Source organism: Chrysochloris asiatica, unplaced genomic scaffold (assembly GCF_000296735.1).
Source record: "Chrysochloris asiatica unplaced genomic scaffold, ChrAsi1.0 scaffold00016, whole genome shotgun sequence".
NCBI lineage: Eukaryota > Metazoa > Chordata > Mammalia > Afrosoricida > Chrysochloridae > Chrysochloris > Chrysochloris asiatica.
In genome coordinates this window covers 13,643,329-13,665,359 of record NW_006408534.1, presented here as the reverse complement: position 1 = coordinate 13,665,359, position 22,031 = coordinate 13,643,329, and the positions used below count along the sequence as shown (strand labels likewise).

The following is a 22,031-nucleotide window of genomic DNA, read 5'->3' as shown; positions in this document are numbered from 1 at the left end:
TTAACTGATGGTATATGGAGGGGATTATAATCAATGTAATGAAACAAAGTATATGAATTGTTGAATGTGAAACAGGATGTGCCCTGTAAACTTTCACTCAATCCACAATAAAACCTTATATTAAAAAAAAAAAGAACTGAGGGGCTGTGAACTTGTTCAGTTTTCTCTGATGGGCTGTTTGAACCATCCCATTTTCCTCTCCAGGCCCTTGGCATTGAAAGTGAAGATGACTTGTATAAACTGGTGAACTTCTTCCTCAAATACCAAGCGCATCATTTACCCTCTAGCCAGGTAAGTTGCCGTACCATCAAAAAGTTTTCGAATATTTTGGGAGCTCCCAAACTCACTGCCCTCAAGTTAATTCCGCCTCATAGAGATCCTATAGAACAGAATAGAACTGCCCCCATTGAGTTTCCAAGGCTGTAATCTTTGCAGAGGAGTCCTGGTGTGACCCTGTAGGATAAGCACTAGACCGTAAGGTCGGTTTGAACCTCAAGGTCGGTGGTTCAAACTCCCCAGCAGCTCCTTGGAGACACTATACAAGTTTGCTGTGAGTTGGAACCAACTCAATGGCACTTAATAGCTACAACAATCTTGATGGAAACAGACGGCCACGTCTTCCTTACACAATGGTGCTGGTGGGTTTGTACCACCAGCCTCTGTATTAGCAGCTGGTTGCTTATCCACTGTGCCAGCAGGGCTCCTTCCTTTGCATAATGCCTTAGGAAAAATAGTAGTGAGTTTTCCCCTGGGTTTTTCCTGGGTCTTCCCTTAAAGCCAGGCCTCAGCCACAATAAGACTGGGCCCACCAAATTCTGAATAGTTTGATCCTTAAGACTTTCTGAAGAGCAAAGGCCCGTTTGTAATGCCTGTCCTGATTATAACCAATTTCAGTAGGAGAATCAAGCATCAGTTATTTGGAAAAAAGAAGCATCATATTAAAAGGCTTAAATTTATAAATTGTTTTTAGTTGCTAGCTTCAGCATGAGTATCCTGATATACCTCCAAAAATAGTTTTCTATCTGAGTGAGCAAAACCTAGAAGCCATAAAGGAGAAAAAAAGGATACATTTGACTATATAAGAAAATTCTGTAGAGCAAAAATCAGTATGAGCAAAGCCAAAAGATAGATGACGTGGGAAATTCTCAGCTTGTGTCACAGTTAAGGGCCAATTGCCTTAATAGATAAAGAACTCCTATCAACCAATAAGACAAAGACAAACAACTCAAAGAATGGACAAGGAAGGGATATGAGCACCTCATAGAGAAGACGATACAAATAACTTTTAAACATAAGAAAAGAGAATTAAGCTTACTTGTAATAAGAGAAATGCAAATGAAAACTAGCCCAAATTCTATTTTTCACCTCTCGGGGTGGCCACAATCTGAAGGTTTGCTGACATGTAGTGATGACTGAGGTTGCAGGAAGGAGTTTAAATAGTTGTAGCTGCCACCATGGTGAGCAGTTTGGCAATATCAGTTACAAATGACAAAATCGTATTCATCTGACCTAGCAGTTCCTCTTCCAGAGGTTTATTCTGTGGCTATATCCCAATCCACTTGAAATGATGTGTTTATCATAGATTATTTAATGCAGAATTCTTGGAAATGACAGGAAACAGTAAACAACCAAAATATCCATCACTAAGGAATGAATTTTAAAACATCTGGTACATATATATGATTGGATGCTATGCAACCATAACAAAAGAAAAAGATGTTCTTTATGTATTTATATGGGAACATCTCTAAACTTTATTGGCATTGAAAACAAACCCAACAAAATTCCTAAGTATGTATGTGAAAAAGAGGAGAAAAGTGTGTACATATTTGCTTGTCCATATGTACAAACAATGTGTGTATGTATTTGTGCATATGTACATAATATTTCTCTGGAAGGCTACATAAGAAACTAACACTTTTTGCCTGTAGAATAAGAGTAGGAAGGAGAGTACAATTTAAAATTTTTATTATTTAAATTTAATATTTAAATTTTAAATATTACAATGTAATTTGTATTGTGATTCAAGAAGATATTCATGAGTAAGGTTTATGAATCTCAGTAAAATGAACACCTGTGAGCCCAGATTAAGAAACAGCATCATCATTGTTCTGAAGTCTCTATCTGCCTCTCCCTGACCCATCTCCTTTCTTTTCCACTTTCTCCTCTACCTCCACCATTTCTTTACTTGTCTAGCTGTCTCCCTCTGGATCTGTAGGTAAACTTTTTGCCGTTTTTTATCTCTTCCTGTCTTTCTGCTGTGTATCCCCAACCCATAGTTGCCTTGGCACCTTTCTCCAGATCACTCCTGGAACCTCTTTTCCCCTCAGGACCAACTGAGGGTGATGGTCGTACCAGAGCTGGCAGAGAAAGTGCCCCTCGAGGCAGGAAAAAAGGAAACCCGTTCAGAGGGTGACCATGAAGAGCAGGAGACCCCACCTTCACCCAGCCTCATCCACCCCAATGAGGTCCTCAAAGTTATGGAGGCCTTTGTCATGAGTCTCAACAAGTCCAGGTGGGAGAACTGGTGCAATGGATGGGAGGAAAAGTGAGTGGAGAATGGGGAGCGAGTACCTGGGCATTGGAAAGGAGTGTTGGGGCAGTTATTGAAGGACTATCAGAAAGGTGGGCTAGTGAGAGAAACAGGGTGCAGGAGTGATTTGAGTTCCTTCCTTTGTCACGCATTCATTCAGCAAATATTTGTTGGGGTGAGCCATATGCAGGCACCATGGGCAGGCATCTTGTGATGGAAACAACTGTAACAATTGTTGTAAGAGGTGTAGCAGTGCTTAGAGGATGTGGTTAACCCCAGCTGACAGGCTTTTGAAGCTTAAGAAGGAGATGGGATGGAGCGGGGTTTTGCTAGGTGGATAGAATGGGGAGAAGGTCTTTTAGGATGTGACAGCAGGGGAAAGGCCTGGTGTGTTCCAGGAGTCATGACAGAACAGTTTGGCTGGAGCACCAAGGGTCTGGCTGGTACGGGCTGGCACTGGGGAGCCAGGCCAGACCTTGGGGAGTCTTGTCCGAATGCCACAGATCTTGGTCTTTGTCTGCCTGAAGCAAGGAAACAGTTAAACAATGCGGGAGGCTGGAGGATGTGGTAGTATATGGACCTGCATTATAGAAAATTCATTTTAGCACTGAGAGACCATGAAGCTGGTGACAGAGAGGATCCTCCAGCTGGGAGGCAATTGTTTTCTGGATTAAGACCATCCTAGAGGGTGTGGAGAGGAGATGACAAAATGTGAGAACATTTTGGATTTATTGGTGAAATAAATGGGGCATAGTAATGAGCTGATAAACACAAAAGTTAAGCACTTGTCTGCTAACTAAAAGATCAGTGGTTCTAACCCAGCAGCGACTCTGTGGGAGAAAGATGAGGCAGTCTGTTCCTGTAAAGACTGCAAACTTGGAAGCTGTGGTGGTGGTGGTGGTGGTGGTGGTGGGGGAGTTCTACTCTGTCCTATGGGGTTGCTAGAAGTCAAAATCGCCTCAGAAGCCTTGGATGGGTCTAGTGAGTTGTAAAACCACTGTGGTAAACTGACTGAGAGAAAGACGGAGTGAGGACCCAGTGAAGCTTCTACAGAGGTGTCCCAGCATCCCCACCAAGAATCAGGACAATTGATGATAAGCTTGTTTGTTGTAAAGTGCTATCAATTTGGTATAAATCGTTGTTAACTGCCACCATGGTGGATAATTTGGCAGTATCAATTACAAATGACAAAATCATATACATCTGATCCAACAAGTTCTTCTTCTGGTTTCCGACCAATAGCAACCCTGTATAGGGTTTCCGAGAAGTGGCTGGTGGGTTTGAACCACTGACCTTGAGGTTTGCAGTCCATTGTGTATCTTCTGGCACCACACCAGGACTCTGTAGGTTAGAGATTGGTGGCGGTGGTGGTTGTGTGCCACTGAGTCAGTTCAGACTCATAGCGACTCATTGTATAGGATTTCTGAGGCTGTATATCTTAACGGGGTGGAAAGCCTCATCTTTCTCCCACAGAGTGGCTGTTAGATTCGAGCTGTTGACCTTGCGGTTAACAGTCTAGTTTGTAATCCACTTCACTATCAGGTTCTGAGACTGTGCCATAATCTGATAAACTCTAGACGAGTGGGCCACACAGGCAGAAAGGCAGTCAGTCATGTGGGCACAGGCTGTGCCTTTGTGAGGACAGGAGTCTGACTGGCACTGCTGAGCCCTAGGTGTGCCAGGTGGAGATGGTACCAGTGTTCTTTCCCTCAGGGACCCCAGAATGCCACTGAAGGTGCAGAAGGAAGTGCGCGATGACTCCAAGGATTCCCAGTACTGGAAGGCCCTGTCCAACGTTGTCCCTCCTGCCAAGCACAATCTCTGGGACGCTCTGTACACTGCCTTGGAAAAGTACCAGTGAGTGTTTATGTCATGAGGTCACAGGATGGCACAGCTTATGTTTCAGTATTAACCTAAAAGTTGGTGGTTCAAACTCACCCAGAGGTACCATGAGAGACAGGCCTGTTGATATGCTTCCATAAGATGGTGGTTGTTCTTAGAGTCTGTTCCAACTCATGGCAACCCTGTATATGGTTTCTGAGGAGCAGTTGCCTGGTCTGAACTGGCAACCTTGCAGTTAGCACCATGCTTATCCTACAGTGCCACACCACAGCCAAGAAAACCCTATGGAGCAGTTCTCTGTAACACACGGAGACACCGTGAGTCAGAATCGAGTTGGCAGCAATGGGTGTGGTTTTGTTTTAATTGGTTTGTGTCTGTTATGGCCCAGGAGGAAGAGGGAGCTGGGCAGGTAGGAGGGGGAAGGATCCTGTTTGAGGCAGCCACATTTGTAGGCTCATGTGAGATCTTGTGCTGGGAGAGCATGGTGGGTGCTGGCCCCTGGCCCCACCTCTCTGTTCATTCAGGGGGTTGCCCTGGTGGCTGCCTGGTAAGTGACGCATCTAGGATCAATGTGAAGTTCTGAGGTCCCCTCTTCCATCTCCAACCAAAACAGAAACGCAGAGGTCTTGGCTGCTACTAGGCAGAGGATGGAGGAGTCATTGGGCCTCTAACTTGTTTTTCTGCCCAAAGCCTTATTCTGACAGAGAGGGCCAAGCTGCTGATGGAAAATGATTCTTTGGAGCAGCAGAATACAGAACTCCAACTGCTGCTGCAACAGTATCTAGATTCCAAGGTGGGTAACAGGAGCCTTCTAAGGAGGGCAGGCAGGCAAGGGTGCGGAGCTGGGGGTGATGGTGGCAAGTGAGGATTCCCTCTCCAACCAGAGGCAAGAGAACTTGGGGATGTGAGGCCAAAAATCAAGTTGGGCCTCAGGTTGGAACAGAACCATCGGGTGAGGGAGTGACTATTGCCTGACGTGGAGACCTCCAGGATAGCTGGGTTGTGACAGTGCCCCTTGGATGCACATGGTTTGTGGAATAGCTGCCTGCTGGGTCCACTCCTCTATCAGCATTGCCAAAGTCAGCTTGCAGACTTCCATATGTGTATTTTCTTCTTTGATCCTAACAACCATCCCACGGCGTAGATGGGGCAGATATTAGTCTCCCCGTTTCACATAAACGAGAATGATGACTCAGGGAACTTGCGGCTTGTTCAGAACCCCTAGTCCTTCTCACATGCCCAGTCAGGTTGTCTGGCACCTAGAGAACAGCAGCTGGTGCTATCCTCTTTGCCCTCACTCCTGCCAACTCAATAGTCAGTTGTTGTTGTTGAGTGCCGTCGAGGCTGTAAATCTTTACGGGAGCAGAAAGCCTTATCTTTCTCCCGTGGAGCGGCTGGTAGTTTCAAACTGCTGACCTTGCGGTTCGCAGCCCGTTTCGTAACCACTACACTACCAGAGCTCCTTTAGTCAATAGTCGTGGCAATTCCCCTGTACCCTGCAGGGGAGCTCTCACCATCTCTGCTTCAAGGGACAGAGTCCTTTCCTTGCAGTTTCCTGCTCTTCTCTGCAGTGTGGGCTCCTTCACACGGATGCTAAGGCTATGGGCCTGCAGGGTTGTGACACACTGGATGGTGGGTGCCTGAGGGGCGAGGCAGGGGCACAAGGCATTCTTTCTCCCTCTGACCCTCTGTTCCTTGGGGACACAAGCCTGGGAAGAGGGATGCACACCCACTGGTAAGAGAGGACCCACCGGAGGGACTGTCTGGGGTGGAGCAGGTTGCTAGGATGAGAGGTGACAGGCTGGCCACAAGTCCATACACGGGCTAGGAGCCCCTGGCATATTCTGAAAGGGGGGACCAGTGAGCCCAGGCATCATGATGGCCTTCTAGCCTTGGAAAGGGCCTCAGACTTGTGGCCCCTGCACCCAGCAGAGCTAACTGTGTACAAGCGGCTGGGAAGGCGCAAGTAAAGGTGGGCCTGATAGGGGCAGGATGGGCAAGGAAAGGAGGGGAGAGGTGAGGGTCTAAGAGACTGTGTTAGAGGGATATCCACGACATTGCCAGAGGCTGTTGAAGTGGAGCAGAAGCTAAACAAGAAGGCCCAGGACTGCAGCCTTCAGAGGCCTCTTACAGCTGAGGAGAGGAGAGGAAGCCTACAAGGATTTGACTACACAGGGGAAGCCACCAGAGGCCATGGGGGAGGTGAGCCCACCATGTCCATTCTTTCTCTTCCAGATAAACTCTGAGCTGCAAGTGCCGCCAACTCAGGTGTTCCGGGTACCCATCAAAGAGAGCTAGGCCTCAGAGGGCTGCTGACACTGGTATGGGTATGGAGTCGGCACAGACCACCCTGGGAGCGGCACCTGGTCCTCTCTGGATTTTCCAGAACTGTTTTATAGGGCCTGTCAAAATGTCACTATTATTAAAGTCTTTTCAAAATGATGGCTGAATCTGTAAGGACGCCAGGCCTAGTGAAACCCCAGGTCCGTCTCTGTGTCATGAGGGGACTTTGTGGGTCTTACATCATGAGACAGAGGAGAGCCCACTGATACAGGGCTTGCTTCTTGGTTTGGGGATATTTGCTCTCATTGGGCAGAGGCTGGAGCTCTTGGACTCTTGGGTGCACTTAGGGCTGTGGTGTGAGGACTCTCCCAGAGGTTCCTCCCATGGGCCGGCAGCCCCACACCTTAGGCCAGCCTTGAACCCAGAGCCACAAGATGCTGGCCATAGGGGAAAGCCACAGGAGCAGCTGGTACTGTGCTACCAACCTCGAGTGCCCATTGACCCCATGCCATACACTGGGACTCTCCCTTCACTTTACCTTGTAGACATTAGCTCAGTGTTGGGTTTCTTTTATTAAGAGAAAAGTCACCACTCAAGAAAGGAAAAGGATCCAACAGGAGCCCAGCTCAGGCAGGGGCAGCACAGTGTGGACAAGCTCCCGGCTGCAGCTAAAAGGACTAGAGGGCCGGATCTGCAAGAGGCAGTGGGTGTCCTCGGGGCAGGTGTGGGGTGCAAGGTGGTCACTCTCCTTCTGCTCCTGGCCTAGGCCCAGGGGTGAAGGAGGGGCTCCTGGGAAGCCATCTGTACCCACTGGCAGGGCAGGGACCCACGGGAGGGGGTGTCATCAGGGGTGGAGCATTCTGCTCATCCCACAAGGTTAGGTCTGCTTCTTGGATCATTTCATTCACATCCAGAAGACCCGGGCAAGGGCTTGGGGAGCTTCCTCTGCAGTCAGGGTCAGGAGGAGGGTGCCAGCAAGGTGGGCCCAGAGGGAACTGCTCCACCTCAATCCCTTCCCCCTGTCCACAAGTCCTATAGGCAAGGATGGATGGCAGGTAGCATTCCCAGGGTGGTGAGGAGAGGCACTGGGGCATCACCAGCCTTGCGAGCAGGGGGTGGGCTCCTGGGACCCAAGGGTGAACACAGGGCTTCTCAGAATCCCCAGGGGAGGGGGAAACAGTCCAGGCCACAGGAAGTGCAAATGCAGGAGCCCCTGGAGAAGGGCGCGGGGCGGGGGAGAAGTGGTTGGGAGGAGGGGACCCTCAAGCCCCCAGGAGCTTCTTGACCATGTAACCTGGAAGGCTGTAGAGGAAGAGGGCCAGCATGAGCAGCCCCAGCAGGGCCAGCACGATCTTGATGATGAGCCACTTGTAGCGGGTGCAGATGAGGTACTTGATGGATTTGAGAGGGTTGAGGAACCAGACGAAGGCGGTGTCGGGCCGGCTGCGGGAGGAAGAGCATGTGTCAGGCTATGGACAGGAGCCACACCTCCCAGGGCACCCTATTCCTTCAGCCTTTCTAGACCCTAAGAGGCCCTGTCACTGCTGAGGTCTCAGGTAGTGCATGCTGGAGCCAGGACTCAAACCCATATCTCAGACCCAGGCTTGCTGATTAGATAATCCATCCTCTTTGCAGGGCGCGTCTAATCTCCCTCCCAAGGCCAGGACAGCGTTTTTGGAACAGTATTTCCCATTTTTTCCCCCCTTACTCTGAACACAAGCATCTGTCCCCATCTGTCTTCATCATACCCCAAGAGTCCCAGAGGGTGTGTGTGAGGCACCCCCAGGTGCAAATTGCTCTTCTACCTTTGCCCAGGCTCCTGAGCTGTACTTTCTGTCCATGTGGTAAAAAATGTCCAAGTCACCAAAACCCACTGCCACCAAGTCAATTCCAACTCATAGCCACCCTACACAGGATTTCCAAGGCTGTAAATCTTTATGAGAGCAGAAAGGCTCATCTTTTTCCAGAGGAGCTGCTGGTGGGTTTGAACTGCTGGGATTAGCACCACCATGGCGCTGCAAAAACCATAGTCTTTAATACAATGTCAAGATAAAAATTAAAGGATTAGACCTGCCTTTTATAACTACTCTCCTGCCAGTTCCTTGAGGACAGAACAGTGTGCCTTCAAAGCTGAGTGTGGACAGGCATGGGGGACAGGACACCTGGCTTCTAAGCCTAACTGTGACAGGCAATTTAGGTGCCTCTCTGAGCCTATTTTCTCATTTATAAAACAGGGCTAATAATTCTGGAGGGTGGTAAAGTGTTAAGCAAGACAGTGCAAACCAAGCTGGGCAGGGACAGAACTGACTATCCTGCAGGGCAGAAGTAGCAGAAAACCTCTGGGAGGCAGAATGTTGCTGGAAACTATTTAGGATTGCCTGGTTAAGCCCAGGCAAAGCCTTTTCCCTTGCCTGTCTACATTCCAACTTCTTTCTGCCAGTGGAATTGGGGCTGACTCTCTGTCAGGAATGTCACTGGGAGAGGACGTGGTGCAGTGTGACAGACACTACATTGACAATTCAGAAACCTAGGTTCCAATCCTGGCTCCACTCATTTTCTGGGTGACGTGGGGCAAGTTACTTCATCTCTCTGGTCTTATATGTAAATATGTTACAACAGTTGTCTTGGAAACTTGAAAGTCCTGGTGTATGAGAGAGAAACAGAGAGTGGTGTGTGTATGTGTGTATGTGTATGAATGTATTCCACCTGCCACCCAGTACATGAGCAGTACCACACCAGGAGGAGCTGGGGCTCAGGCCCCGAGGATCTTCTTGACCAGGTAGCCAGGCACAGAGTAGAGGAAGAGGGCGAGGAGAAGCAGCAGCAGCGCGAGCAACAACAGTTTGAGGAGCAGCCAGCGGTACGTGTGCCACAAGAAGTAGCGGGCTGATTTGAGAGGGTTCAAGAACCAGACGAAACTTGTGTCAGGCCGGCTGTAGCAGCCAGAGGAGCAGAGGAAGCAAGGAAAAAGGACAGAGAGGATGAAAGGATTAAGGACCAAGAGGGAAGCAGACCCAGGGCTGAGTACAAGTCATTCTGGCTGGGCCCCCGGATTCTGTGTCAGAGCTGCTTCCAAAGGCAGGGCCTTCATCCTGGAAGAGGCGCTGGTTCCAGCACTGACAGCCAGCCCACCCTCTGAGCAGGACGGGTTCTGAGGGAGGAGGTGGGCAGGGAAGGGAGGAGGAGGAAGAGTCCTCATAATGAGCTATGGCCCAGGGCATGACTGAGAGGGAAGAGATGTCAGAAGAGTGGTGAGGAAAAGAACACCCAAAGGTTCTGGTCCAGCTCCGGCCCCTCCTTCCTGCCTGTCCCAGTACAGGGCCACTCACTTGGGTTTCTCTAGCGGGTCGGGCTCGTTTCGGGCCAGCCCCACTGGATTCTTCTCTGCCTCCTCAGCAGTCAGTAGATGTAACTCTGCCTCCACCTTGCCCTTTAGAGAAGGGATAGCAAGGTCCCAGAGGTCAGACCAGGTGTCACCCCAGCCTGGCCCTGGTGTGGCCCACTGTCCCAGTAGGTGGTGATGCCCACCGTGAGCTCAAACTCGTCATTCTCATTCCGGGCCAGGAGGGGCCACCAGCCCTTGACGCGCTTCTGCTTGAAGATGGAGACCAGAGGTACGTCCACCTCTCCCGTGGCCATCTCCATGGAGCACTGCTTAGCTGTCTTTGCGCCCCGTGGGAACCGGTTCAGGTCCAGCTCAATGGCCCCTGTGCAACCCCAGAATCAGCTTTAGGTCGAATGTGGCCCCTTGCTCTCGAGTTTCCTGCTTCTCTCTCCAACTCCTTGTCCCAACCAAGGAGCTCACACTGGCTCCTTGGCTGACCCTTCAGCTGGAGGACCTATCCTGGTGACTGCCACACATCCCCTTGCCGTGTTGCCACACTGCACTATCCTGTCTATCTCACAAATCTGGCCCAGATGCCAACGGGAGTTTTCAGGGGAAATCTGATTTTACAGAGAAGCAGCCTCATTCGTACCCTCAGCAGTACAGATGCCCCTCCTCAGAGCACCGAGTCCCTGTGGACCCTGATTATGACTGAGGACACCTGCCCTGGGCATTGTTGGGGAGGTCTTTGAGAAAGGGATCCTGTCTAACCCCTCTGGCCCTCCAGGGTGGGCTCACCCCTGGCCCCCAGCCTGCCTCTCCACATTGCAGGGAGCTCCTGGCTCCCATCCCCACTCAGTGCCATCCTGTCTGCTCAGCTCTGTACCCAGGAAGTCGTCTGCGGAGAAGTGGTCAGCATCCCAGATCTGTAGGGTAAGACGCGCAGGGATCTTGTACTCTGTCTCATCCCAGGAGAACATGGACTCTTTCTTAGAAATGACAATCTTTTCTTCAGCTGCCAGGTAGTCGAAGGGGAACAGGTAGCGCCAGTTGAAGTTTCCCTCACCAGTGAGGGAGTGGTAGTGGACATCGGTGTCCTGCTTGTCCTCCTGCTGGCCCTTCAACCACCTGTGGACATCACATGCTTTTGACTTGTGATCACACTAATGGGGCCACCCGGTCCCATGCAGTCATGACGCTGCAGAATAAGCACTGGACTGCTAACCTCAATCCCACCAGCTGGGATCACACACACGGGGTCGCTGTGAGTTGGAGCCGACTACACAGTACTTAACAGCAAACACCTGTCCCCACAGCTCCTCTAGCCCTCTCCTGGCCCCTAGGAGTAGCTCCAGCGTGGCTGCCCCCAACCCTAGGGCCCTCACACACCCCCGCACAAAGATGTCACTGGACTTCTCCCCAGTGAAGAAGTCATCGTCCTCCAAGACCACCTCGTCTGTGTTCCACACAATCACCCGCAGCTCGTACCTGTGAAGGGCCAGGGGATGAGAAGCAACCTAGCATGAGGCCTATCCCCGGGCCTTGGGGCCTGGAGATAAGATGACTGAGAGAAGGCCTGGGGACTGGGCTGGTTGGGGTGGATGTGGGGACGGCATGATCAGGAGCCTTGGGGGCCAAAGGGAGACCTCAGTCCAATGGGGTCCTGGGGTAAGTGGGAGGGCCAGTCTGCCTGGCTGTTGTGAGGAGGCACTGTCCCTGCCTGGAGGGCAGCCAATCTGACTAGACTGCTAGGATTCTAAGCACACTCAGGCAAGCAGGCTGGCTCAGTTGGGTTGCCAGGGGACCTGGATAAGGTGAAGGGGCAGGGAGGGGGAGAGGGTTGGTTATGGGAGTAGGTGAAGTGAGGCCAGGAGCAAGGTTGTACTGCCTGTTCCCCTCACCCCCCCAGAAGCCCATGGAATTTGGTTTATGTCCTAGTTCCCAAAGAGGATTTCCCCTTCAAGGTTTAATTGTAATTGTAGATGAGCTAGTTACATCTCCACCCTAAGAAGCAAGGTTGCACACCATCTACGAAAAACTGATTAGCGCTTAGCTCTCAATGGAGTTATTATTACAACAGTCTGTCATCCTGGACTGCAAGCCCAGAGACCCAATGGCTTGGGGCGTCCCCTAGTGGTAAACTCTGGAACGGTGGAGACAGATTTCCTTTGGGGAGTTACCAGGCAGAACTGGCTATATAATTTGTAGGACCCAGTGCAAAATAAACCCTAGTAGCATAGCAGATTAAGAGCTGGGCTGCAAACAGCAAGGCAGTAGTTCAAATCCACCAATCATTCTACAGGAGAAAGAGTTACAAAAATCTGCTCCCATAAAGATTTACAGTCTTGGAAACCCTATACAGAGTTGCTTGCTATGAGTTGGAATGGACTCGGTGGCACACAACCATCAGTGTAAAATGAAAATCAGCCTGGGTCTGAAGCCCCAACAGGAGGGACTGGGTCTCAGGCCAAGAGTCAGGGTGGGGTGTGGGTAGGGAGGGAACAGTGCTGGACCCTAGGAGCTCACTTCTTGGGCTTCCGGGGTGAGATGTCCAGAGGTGTCCCAGGGGCCAGCATATCCACGGGGAACATGTCCACCCACAGCTCCAGGCGACCCTGAGGAGAGGGGGTGGCAAGTCAAGTCTCCCACGGGCCCCTTCCATCTCCCCAGAAGACCGGCTTTCCTGCTGCCAGGGACCCATCTCATCACTTCATCCTTGGATGCTCAATTTATATGATGTCACCAATAGCCAATCACAGCTTCTGAGAGAGACCTGAACTGATGTCATTCTCAATCAAAGCACAGACACATGCTAAAGGACCTTGGTGGGGGGTGCCTGCCAGGTTTGGGGGTTGCAGGGAATAATGTAAGGCCCTGTGCTTACAGTTTTGGACCCAAGTTGGGGATCACTAATCCCTAATATCAAAGAATCCCAGATCTAGCCAGGTCAGCGTTACCTGCTCAATACCAGGCTTGTCAGGGTTGAGCAGTGGCCGAGTCTCCACATGTTCTGGCACCAGGTGGCAGCCCACACGGGGGATGTCCCCCCAGTGCCTCAGGGCGCACAGAGACACATGCTCCTCTGTGGGCTTCCTCTGACCTGTGGGCCAAATGGATCAGAAGACATGGGGCTCCGCAGAACCCAGACAACTGTGCTGGGGCAGGAACTCAGGGGTACAAAGAGGCACCTGAGCCAAGACAGTCTGTGCCTGGGAAGGGATCCACTTCCTGCCCCAGCACTGGGAGGGTAAGCATCACAAGGTCCCTACCACAGGGACATCTTGATTGTCTGGTAAGTGCCAGGTGGGAAGAAAGGGATGAGTCCACACCCTCGTTCAGAGGGAGAGTAAGGCAATAGTGGTTGGGGTGTAAGGGTGGGGGCTGGGGAGAAATGAACAGAGGGTCACTAATGCTCTGGTTCCAGCTAAGCAGACACCAGGCCAGGCCAGGCCTTGAGTTCTGGCCACAGGACCTGCCTCATTGCTACCCCGCCCCTCGGCCACTGAACTCCTCTTGCTGCATCTAGGGACTGGTTACCGTTCTCATCTTCAATCTCCGAGGGCCCCGTGAAGACACGGTTGGCCACCTTGACTCTCCCAGGGGGCCCAAAATGAGGGCCGTCCACTTTGCCCTCCTTGCAGAGTCGGGTCAGGATCTGGCTGGGTGTCATAGGGTCTCTCCAGATATTGTAGCCATGTCTGTGGGAGAGGGAACACAGGTTTGATGAGGATGGTGTGAGGTGGTGCCATCCCAGAGTGGCCACTGGCTCAGGGCGCTTCCCTTCAATTGACTGTTGCCCCACGTCAGCAGTTGAATCCCACCCTGTGCTTAACTGCCACACTGGGGCTGTTGCAGGTGGTCCCTCTTATGCTGACCTGGACACGTATCTGTCCTCATTCTTCTGGATGAGTAGCTATTGCCAGTCCAGTCCCACCCTAATACTCACCACCCCCCACCCCCACTGACACACACCTACTGTGCCCACCTTCTGGATGCCTCAAAGACTCCCATGAGAAAACTGTTAACCAGAGAGGTTAAGGCACTTGGCCAAGGGCACACAGCCAAGCTGGCCCAGATCCCCTGGGGATCCTGAGTCCAGGACTTTTCCTAGTGCACAGTGCTTTCCCTCTTGTCCTGCTCCTAGCCCACTTTTGTCTCCTCATCCTGACTACTCTCTCTTGGAATATTGTGAGTTGCTCTTTGTCTTGGAATTGCAATCCTGGCCCCTGAAATGTATATGCCTAGAGTTGAGACCTGGCATGGGACAGAAACCACAGGATGCCCACTTTGCCAGATGGTCAGGCTCTGACTCTTGTTTCTAGACACCCTGCCCCAGCTCCACGCACATGGAGTAGGTCTGGGCGATGCCACAGGTGGCACGGTGCTTGCTGTAGAAGCGGTTCTCCAGGTCGATCTTGGTTTCCCCGATGAGGTCATCTGTACCCACCAGGTCCCAATCGTAGATAGCCACCGTCAACATGGACTCCATGGGGAAGGAGGCCTCAATGTCAAAGGACCTGTGGGGAGGGTGGTCAGAAGGCAGGGCAGCCTGGGGGAGTCAGGGTGGGTCAGGGGAGGGGGCCAGGAGTCCTTACTTCCCAAAGACTGGGTTCAGCTGTTTGGAGATGTAGTTCTCCTTGTCACGGATGTCAGTCTTGCCAAGTCGGATGGCAATGTAGGGGTCAGCTTTGCCATTAATGTCTGCGGGGTGCAGGTCTGTGGCCTGGGATGGGGAAAGGGGCACCTGAGCAGGTTCCTCTGGAAGTTCACATCCTAATTTTCTAGTGCCCCTGCCCCACTCCATGATGGTACATGATGCTGAGGGGGCAGGGGTAGGGGTACTTGCTTGAGTGACCAAGGGGAAGTCACTGGCCTTCTCTGGACCTCAGTTTCCTCCTCTATAACAGACAGGGACTAGACTTCCCTGGTGCCTCCAGTTGCTTCCACCCCGCCCTGTCAGGAGGACTTGAAAGATGAGGTACGTAGGGAAGCCTCACCCGGACCACATAGACTCGGACCAGCACGTTGATGGGGTCATTGCTGGGGATGCCCTGGAACATGCCATAGGTGGGGTCATACCCAGCTTCCCGGGACACGTCCTCTGGGAGCGGCACTTTGTACACGCAGAGGGAACCCTGGGAGGAGGTAAGTGTGGGTCAGGGTGCAGGTCTATACAACACAGATGGGAGGTAGGGGGCAAAATAGCAACAGGACCCTGAGCCCTGTTGGGCAGGATGTTAACTTTTAGTTGCTGGATTTTGGGGTCCAGGAGTCTGGAACGAGTGGTCAGGACAAGGGTGGATTTGGGGACTCAGGGCCAATGCTCTTTACAATCAGCCTGGAAGTGTTTTCACATTTGAACCTGAGTAAAGTTGGCAATCCCACCTGACTGACACTCTGGGCTAGGGGTGTGGAGAAGAACCGGAGCCCGCTCCCCGCCTGACCTTGAAGCGGCCCACAGTGCGCTCCTCCTCAGTGGAGCTGTCCTCCTCATCCCCCGTCTTGCCCCGCAGCAGGTTAAAAGTGTGTAGCCAGTCCTCAAAGTTGTCGAACTCTGACTCCAGCTCCTTGGGGTACACCTGTGCCAGGCCAGGCCATCAGGGGGACGATGTCTGCCCACCAGCCTTCATCCTCTCCCACTTGTCCCCCAAGTCATGGCCAGCTTCCTGGTGGGATGTGCTACAAGGCCCTCACCTTAAGCTCGTCAATCTTGGGTTTCTTCTTCTCTGGAGCCTCAGACCCTTGTGCAGGGTTAGCATTCTGGGTTCTCTTTTTCTTCTCTTCCTTTGAGGCCTTTGCCTTTTCCTTGCCCTTCATTGGACCCTTTAGGCCTAGATGGAAACAAAAAAGGAGGCTCCAGTCAGCTAGGTGAGGAGGTGGGGCAGAAATTACCTGCACAGAAAGACCAGGGTTCAAGAACCAGCTCCACCAATAATTCACTAAAGTCATCTTTCAGGCCTCAGTGGCTTCATATGTAAATTCAGATAATAACCCCTGGCATGCCTGCTTCATACAGTGAAAGGGAACATGTACAAAGATCGTCACTGTGCCCGTTGGTAGAGCAGAACCAGGATGGAGCTCGGGTCTGCCTATCTACACATCTGTAACAAGATTATTGTATATCAGCATTTCCCAAACTCTAAAGGAGCTCTGGTAGCGTAGTGGTTACAAATCAGGCTGCAAACTGCAAGGTCAGCAGTTTGAAACTACCAGCTGTTCCATGGGAGAAAGATGAGGCTTTCTGCTCCCATAAACATTTACAGCCTCGGAAACCCTGTACAGGGTCGCTATGAGTTGGAACTGACTCTACAGCACATAATAACAATATCCAGCAGAAGACCAGTCATAGGTGGTGTCAGTATGCTTTAGAAGAAAGGACATTGAACTTGATGGTGCCCAGCAACCATTGCTGACTACTCGGAAACAGATCACCATAGGAGGTCCTGGAAAGAGTGGGAGAAAAATGTGGAACAAAACTCAAAATCATAAATAAGACCAGACTTACTGATCTGATGGAGACTGGCAGAACCCCAGAGATATGGTCCTTAGACACCACCCTTCAAGCTTGGAAATGAACTCACCTGGGTGCCCAACTTTCAGGACTACAAGGTGATTAATAATACCAGGGAGGTACCACTCCTTAGAACAGTCAACCACACAAGATCACAAGGGAAGCATCTGCCCAGGGATAAGGAGTCCTGATGTGGCATAGGTCCTGATAAGCACAGGACCACAAGGTTGGTTTGAACCACAAGATGGCAGTTCAAACTCACTAGTTGCTCCTCGGAAACCCTATACAGGGTCACTATGAGTCAGATCTGACTCTAAGGCACGTAACAACAACAAAGGCTGAAAGCAGTTGTTGTTGTTATATGCTGTGGAGTCAGTTCCGACTCATAGTGACCCTGTACAGGGTTTCCGAGGCTGTAAATCTTTACGGGAGCAGAAAGCCTCATCTTTCTCCCATGGAACAGCTGGTAGTTTCGAACTGCTGACCTTGTGGTTCACAGCCTGATTCATAACCACTACGCTATGAAAGCAGTAAGGGATAAGAAATGGTAAACACAGGGAGGCAGTAGGAAGAGTGCTGTTACATTGTGGGGATTGCAATCCATGGCACAAAACAAAACGTGTATGAATTGTTGAATGGACCAATTTGCTCTGTAAACTTTCACCCAAATCACAATTTTAAAAAAAAAGAAGAAGGAAAGAAAGGGTCTTGTCAAATAAGTTAGGGAAATATTTGATATTGTATTTTTCTTTCTTAGTTTACGTTATATCAAGTTGACTCTGACTCAGGATGATTCCATGTATGCCAGAGTAGAACTGTGTTCCATTGGGTTTTCAATGGCTGACTGTTTTTCTGGAAATATTGTCAGATCTTTCTTCCAAGACACCTCTGGGTAGACTTGGACTTCCAGCCTTTTTTTTTTTTTTTTAATGTTTTATTGTGAATTATATGATAGTTTACATGATAGAACTTTAGTTTTACATTCATTCCATTGTATATCATCTCATTGCTATGGTTCCAATCCCCTCCATGCATCATCCACCAAGCAAAGGGTATATCCTAGAGACCCGCCCCCTACACTTTCCCCCTCCCCCATTTTACAGCCCACAGTTGGACTTCCAGCCTTTTTGTTAGCAGCTGAATGTATTCACTATTTGCATCAGCCATCCTCCTATCAGAGATTTAAAATATATGTGTGCATTTAAAGGATCTAAGAAGTCCTGCAGCAAAAGAACCAGTTTAACTTGGTTTAGCCCAACATTTGCCAAACTCATTTGACTGTAGAACAAGCTCCTTTTTTCCCTTTAGAATACTTATTAGTGTTGTTCTGTGGGAAAAGGCCTGGAAAATGCTGGATGGGATGAGTTCTAATATTCCTTTCACACTGACATTCTGCAGTTCTAAACGCCGGTGACTATGGTTGCTGAGTTGGATAGAGTGAAAGTTACTCTAGATAAGGGCCCAAAAGGCTCCTGATGATGTCTGGGCAGCTGTTGTGGGAGGTAAGGAACCAGCCACTCGGGGGTGAGAGCGGGGATGCAGACAGAGATGCAGGATTCCAGGCTTACCCTCTGTGTTATCCATCTCCTCCTTCTCCTCCAGGTCGACTCCCAAGGCCTCTTGCTGTCGAAGTTGCTGCCAAAAGATGAGGCAGATGAAGAGGAAGGAAGGTGGGTTTCCTGGGGAGGAGTCTTTTGATCTTTAACTCTAGTCTCAGATAGTTCTAAATACATGAGATGCAGAAATCCTTTCCTGTTACATTTAAAATCCATAATGTATTCTGCTTAAGTGGGTTAAAAACAGTTTATGATGTGTGGAATGTGACTAAGTGTACTTAGGAGTTTATGATGTTTTAAAATTGTGTAGCATATAAAATATTTTATTGTTGTTAAGCGCCGTCAATTCAGTGCTGACCTATAGCGACCCTGCAGTTTCCAGGGAGCATGTAGTGAGTTTGAACTGCCGACTTTGTGGTACAAATCCACTTTGCAGTGCAGCACATTTACCCACAGTGCTACACCCTTTAATATTGATTCATAGTTGTATTATTAATTATGCATTAATGTAGAAAATTATAACCAGATAAGAATATGTGCTTTATTTTCTTTTACTCAATCTACTCCACTGATTGGAAACTAAGTCACAAGTTTTCAACCTAGGCACCACACTATTTTCTAGTGGCTTTTGTAGTGGTTAGATTTCATTGAGTTGGTACAGACTCATAGTGACCCTATGCACAAAAGAACAAAATGCTGCCTAGTCCTGTGCCAACCTCACAATTGTTGCTACACTTGGGCCCATTACTGCTGCCACTGTGTCAATCCATCTTGTTGTGGGGGGGGAGTCTTCCTCTTTTTCTCTGAACTTTCACTTTACTAAGCATGACTGATGTCCTTCTCCAGGAGCTGGTCCCTCCTGATAACATGTCTACAATATGAGAAATGAAGTCTGGCCATCCTGGCTTCCATGAAGCACTCTGGGTGTACTTCTTCCAACACAGATTGGTTTGTTCTTTTGGCAGTCCATGGTACTTTTAATATTCTCCTCCAATATCATAACTCAAATTCATCAATTCTTCTATGGTATTCTTTATTCATTGTGCAACTTTCACATGCATATGAGGTTACTGAATATACCATGGCTTGGATCAGGGACACTTTTGTCTTCAAACTGACATCTTTTCTCTTCAAGATTTTAAAGAGGTCTTGTGCAGCAGATTTGTTTAATGTAATACATTGTTTGATTTCTTGACTGCTGCTTCTGAGTTTTGATGATTGATCGGAGAAAAATTAAGTCTGACAACTTTAATCTTTTCTTTATTTATCTTGATGTTATTTATTGATCCAGTGGTGAGGATTTTTGTTTTCTTTACATAAAGATGCAACCCATATGAGTTGCATCTTCATCAGTAAGTATTTTAAGTCCCCTTCACTTTCAGCAAGCAAGGTTGTATCATCTGTATATCTCAGGTTGTTAATAAATCTTTGTCCAATTCTGATACCATGTTCTTCTTCATATAATCCAGCTCTTGTCTGTAAGTTTGTTGTACTGTGGTGGCATGTGTGTTGCCATGATTCTGGATGTTATGCCATGGATATTTTAAATATCACCAGGGTCACCCATGGTTGGATAGGTTTTGGCTGAGCTTTTAGACAAAGATAGACTAGGAAGAAGAGACAGACTACTTCCCAATATTTAGTCAATGAAATCCTTATGAAGAGCAGTGACATACTGTCAGCACAAGAATATTGAATATTGAAATATGATGAATCACACCAAAATATTGTTAGATGATAATGCTGGAAGATGAGCCCCTCAGGTTGGACGGCACTCAAAATACAACTGGGGAAGAGGTGCCTCTTCAAAGTAGAGTTGATAGAGATGACACGAATGGAATAAAGCCTTCAAGACCTTCATTTGCTGATTGGGCACAACTCAAATCTAGGAGAAATAGCTGTAAATATCCATTAATAATTGGAACATGGAATGCACTAAGTAGACTCTAGAAAAACTGGAAATTGTAAAAAATGAAATGGCACACACAAACATCAATATCCTAAGCATTTGTGAGCTGAAATGGACTGGTATTGGCCATTCTGAATCTGACAATCACATGGTTTACTGTTCTGGAAATGGCAAACTGAAGAAGAATGGCATCACATTTATCATCAAAAAGAACATTTCAAGATCTATCTTGACATACAACACCGTTTGTGATAGGATAATATCCATACAACTATTAGGAAGACCAGTTGATACAACTTTTATTCAAATTTGCACACCAACCACTGTAGTCAGTGATGATGAAATTGAAGAATTCTACCAACTTCTACAGTCTGAAATTGATCAAACATGCAATCAAGATGTATTGATAATTACTGGCGATTGGAATGCAAAGGTTGGAAACAAAGAGGAAGGACCAGTAGTTGGAAAATTTGGCTTTGGTGATAGAAATGATGCTGAAGATCACATGATAGAATTTTGCAAGACCAATGACTTCTTCATTGCAAATAGCTTTTTTAAACCACTTAAAAGGTGACTATACACATGGATCTCACCAGATGGTATGCACAGAAATTAAACAGACTACATCTGTGGAAAGAGATGGTGAAAAAGCTCCTATCATCATCCAAAACAAGGGTAGGGCAGACTATGGAACAGACCATCAATTCTTCATATGCAAGTTCAGGCTGAAGCTGATGAAAATTGAAACAAATCAATGAGAGCCAAAGTATGACCTTGAAAATATCCTACCTGAATTTAGAAATCATCTGAATAACAGATTTGGTGCATTAGACACTAATGAGAAGACCAGAAGAATTAGTGGGTGACATGAAGAACATCATACAAGAAGCAAGCAAAAGGTCATTAAGAAGACAAGATCAAAATGGATGTCAGAAGATACTCTGAAATGTGTTTCTAGCATAGAGATGCTAAAGCAAATGGAAGAAATGAGGAGGTAAAAGAGCTAAACAGAAAATTTCAAAGGGCAGCTCATGAAGATAGAGCGAAATATTATAACGAAATGTGCAAAGACCTGGAGTTAGAAAACCAAAAGGGAAGACCATGCTCAGTATTTCTAAAGCTGAGGGAACTGAAAAAAAAAATTTAAGCCTCAACTTGAAATACTGATAGATTCTATGGGCAAAATATTGAATGATGCAGAAAGCATCAAAAGAAGATGGAAGGAATACACAGAATCACTGTACCAAAAAAGAAATGGTCAAAGGTTACATTTCAAGAGGTAGCATATGACCAAGAGCTAATGATACTGAAGGAAAAAGTCCATGATACATTGAAGGTATTGTCAAAGAACAAGGATCCAGGAGTTGATGGACTACAAATTGAAACCTTTCAACAAACTGATGAAGCACTAGAGGTACTCACTCATCTATGCCAATAAATCTGGAAGGCAGCTACCTGGCCAATTGATTGGAAGAGATCCATATTTGTGCCCATTCCAAACAGAGTTGACCTAATGGAAATCATTGAACAATATTATTACTATCACATGTAATTAAATTTTGCTAAAGATAATTTAAAAATGGTTACAAAAGTACATTAAGAGAAATAATATCCAATGTGTCTGGGCAGGACTGATGAAAGGAGATGGGGATAGCACTCATGTGGTACAATAGTGAATAATTACTATCAGGACTGACTGTGAGGGTTGGAAATGTAAGGGTAGATGTTTTGTAGCAAAAGGAGGGGAGTGGTTGACTTTGCATTCCAGGAGCAGAGGTCCCTGGGACCATCAAGGGAGAAGAGCCGAGTGCAGGACCCTACCCAGAGAAACAGTGGCGCCAGAGATGGAGGCAGAGATGATGACGTGGAGAGATGGAGTGGCTGGGGACTCTAGACCCAGAGAGGGAGAGGAGCTGTGTGTTGACGACCAAGGGGCAGGCTGGCGGTGGCGGTGGCGGGGCCGGGGGACCCTTTGGTTTGATGATGCATGGAGGGGGATTATAACAATGGCAATGTAATGATATACTATAGGATGAATGTAAAGCTAATATTCTCCCACATAAACTATCACA

The 22,031-nt window shown here is 48.4% G+C and overlaps 2 protein-coding genes across 5 annotated transcripts in view; one reads left to right on the top strand and one right to left on the bottom strand.

Annotated features, from left to right (window-relative positions):
- The window catches only part of DRC1 (dynein regulatory complex subunit 1 homolog (Chlamydomonas)), a 91,689-nt gene extending 85,016 nt beyond the window's left edge, over nt 1-6,673 (top strand). The window contains exons 12-16 of the mRNA XM_006835295.1: nt 205-348; nt 2,331-2,515; nt 4,247-4,390; nt 5,066-5,168; nt 6,611-6,673. Of these exons, the coding sequence (XP_006835358.1) occupies nt 205-348; nt 2,331-2,515; nt 4,247-4,390; nt 5,066-5,168; nt 6,611-6,673 (639 nt within the window). The remainder of the gene's footprint in view (nt 1-204; nt 349-2,330; nt 2,516-4,246; nt 4,391-5,065; nt 5,169-6,610) is intronic.
- Nucleotides 6,674-7,762: 1,089 nt separating this feature from the next.
- OTOF (otoferlin) overlaps nt 7,763-22,031 on the bottom strand; it is a 141,660-nt gene continuing 127,391 nt past the window's right edge. The window contains exons 33-46 of one of the 4 annotated variants that reach the window (XM_006835217.1): nt 18,063-18,129; nt 15,678-15,814; nt 15,428-15,562; nt 14,981-15,118; nt 14,579-14,706; nt 14,330-14,500; nt 13,521-13,681; nt 12,941-13,083; nt 12,510-12,598; nt 11,373-11,471; nt 10,870-11,111; nt 10,187-10,365; nt 9,988-10,088; nt 7,763-8,101 (exon numbers count right to left, since the gene is read on the bottom strand). In XM_006835217.1, the coding sequence (XP_006835280.1) occupies nt 7,921-8,101; nt 9,988-10,088; nt 10,187-10,365; nt 10,870-11,111; nt 11,373-11,471; nt 12,510-12,598; nt 12,941-13,083; nt 13,521-13,681; nt 14,330-14,500; nt 14,579-14,706; nt 14,981-15,118; nt 15,428-15,562; nt 15,678-15,814; nt 18,063-18,129 (1,971 nt within the window). In that variant the 3' untranslated portion in view covers nt 7,763-7,920. Of the gene's footprint in view, nt 8,102-9,393; nt 9,592-9,987; nt 10,089-10,186; nt 10,366-10,869; nt 11,112-11,372; nt 11,472-12,509; nt 12,599-12,940; nt 13,084-13,520; nt 13,682-14,329; nt 14,501-14,578; nt 14,707-14,980; nt 15,119-15,427; nt 15,563-15,677; nt 15,815-18,062; nt 18,130-22,031 lie in introns of those variants that run through there. The other 3 variants (XM_006835218.1, XM_006835216.1, XM_006835219.1) reach the window with 3 other exon arrangements.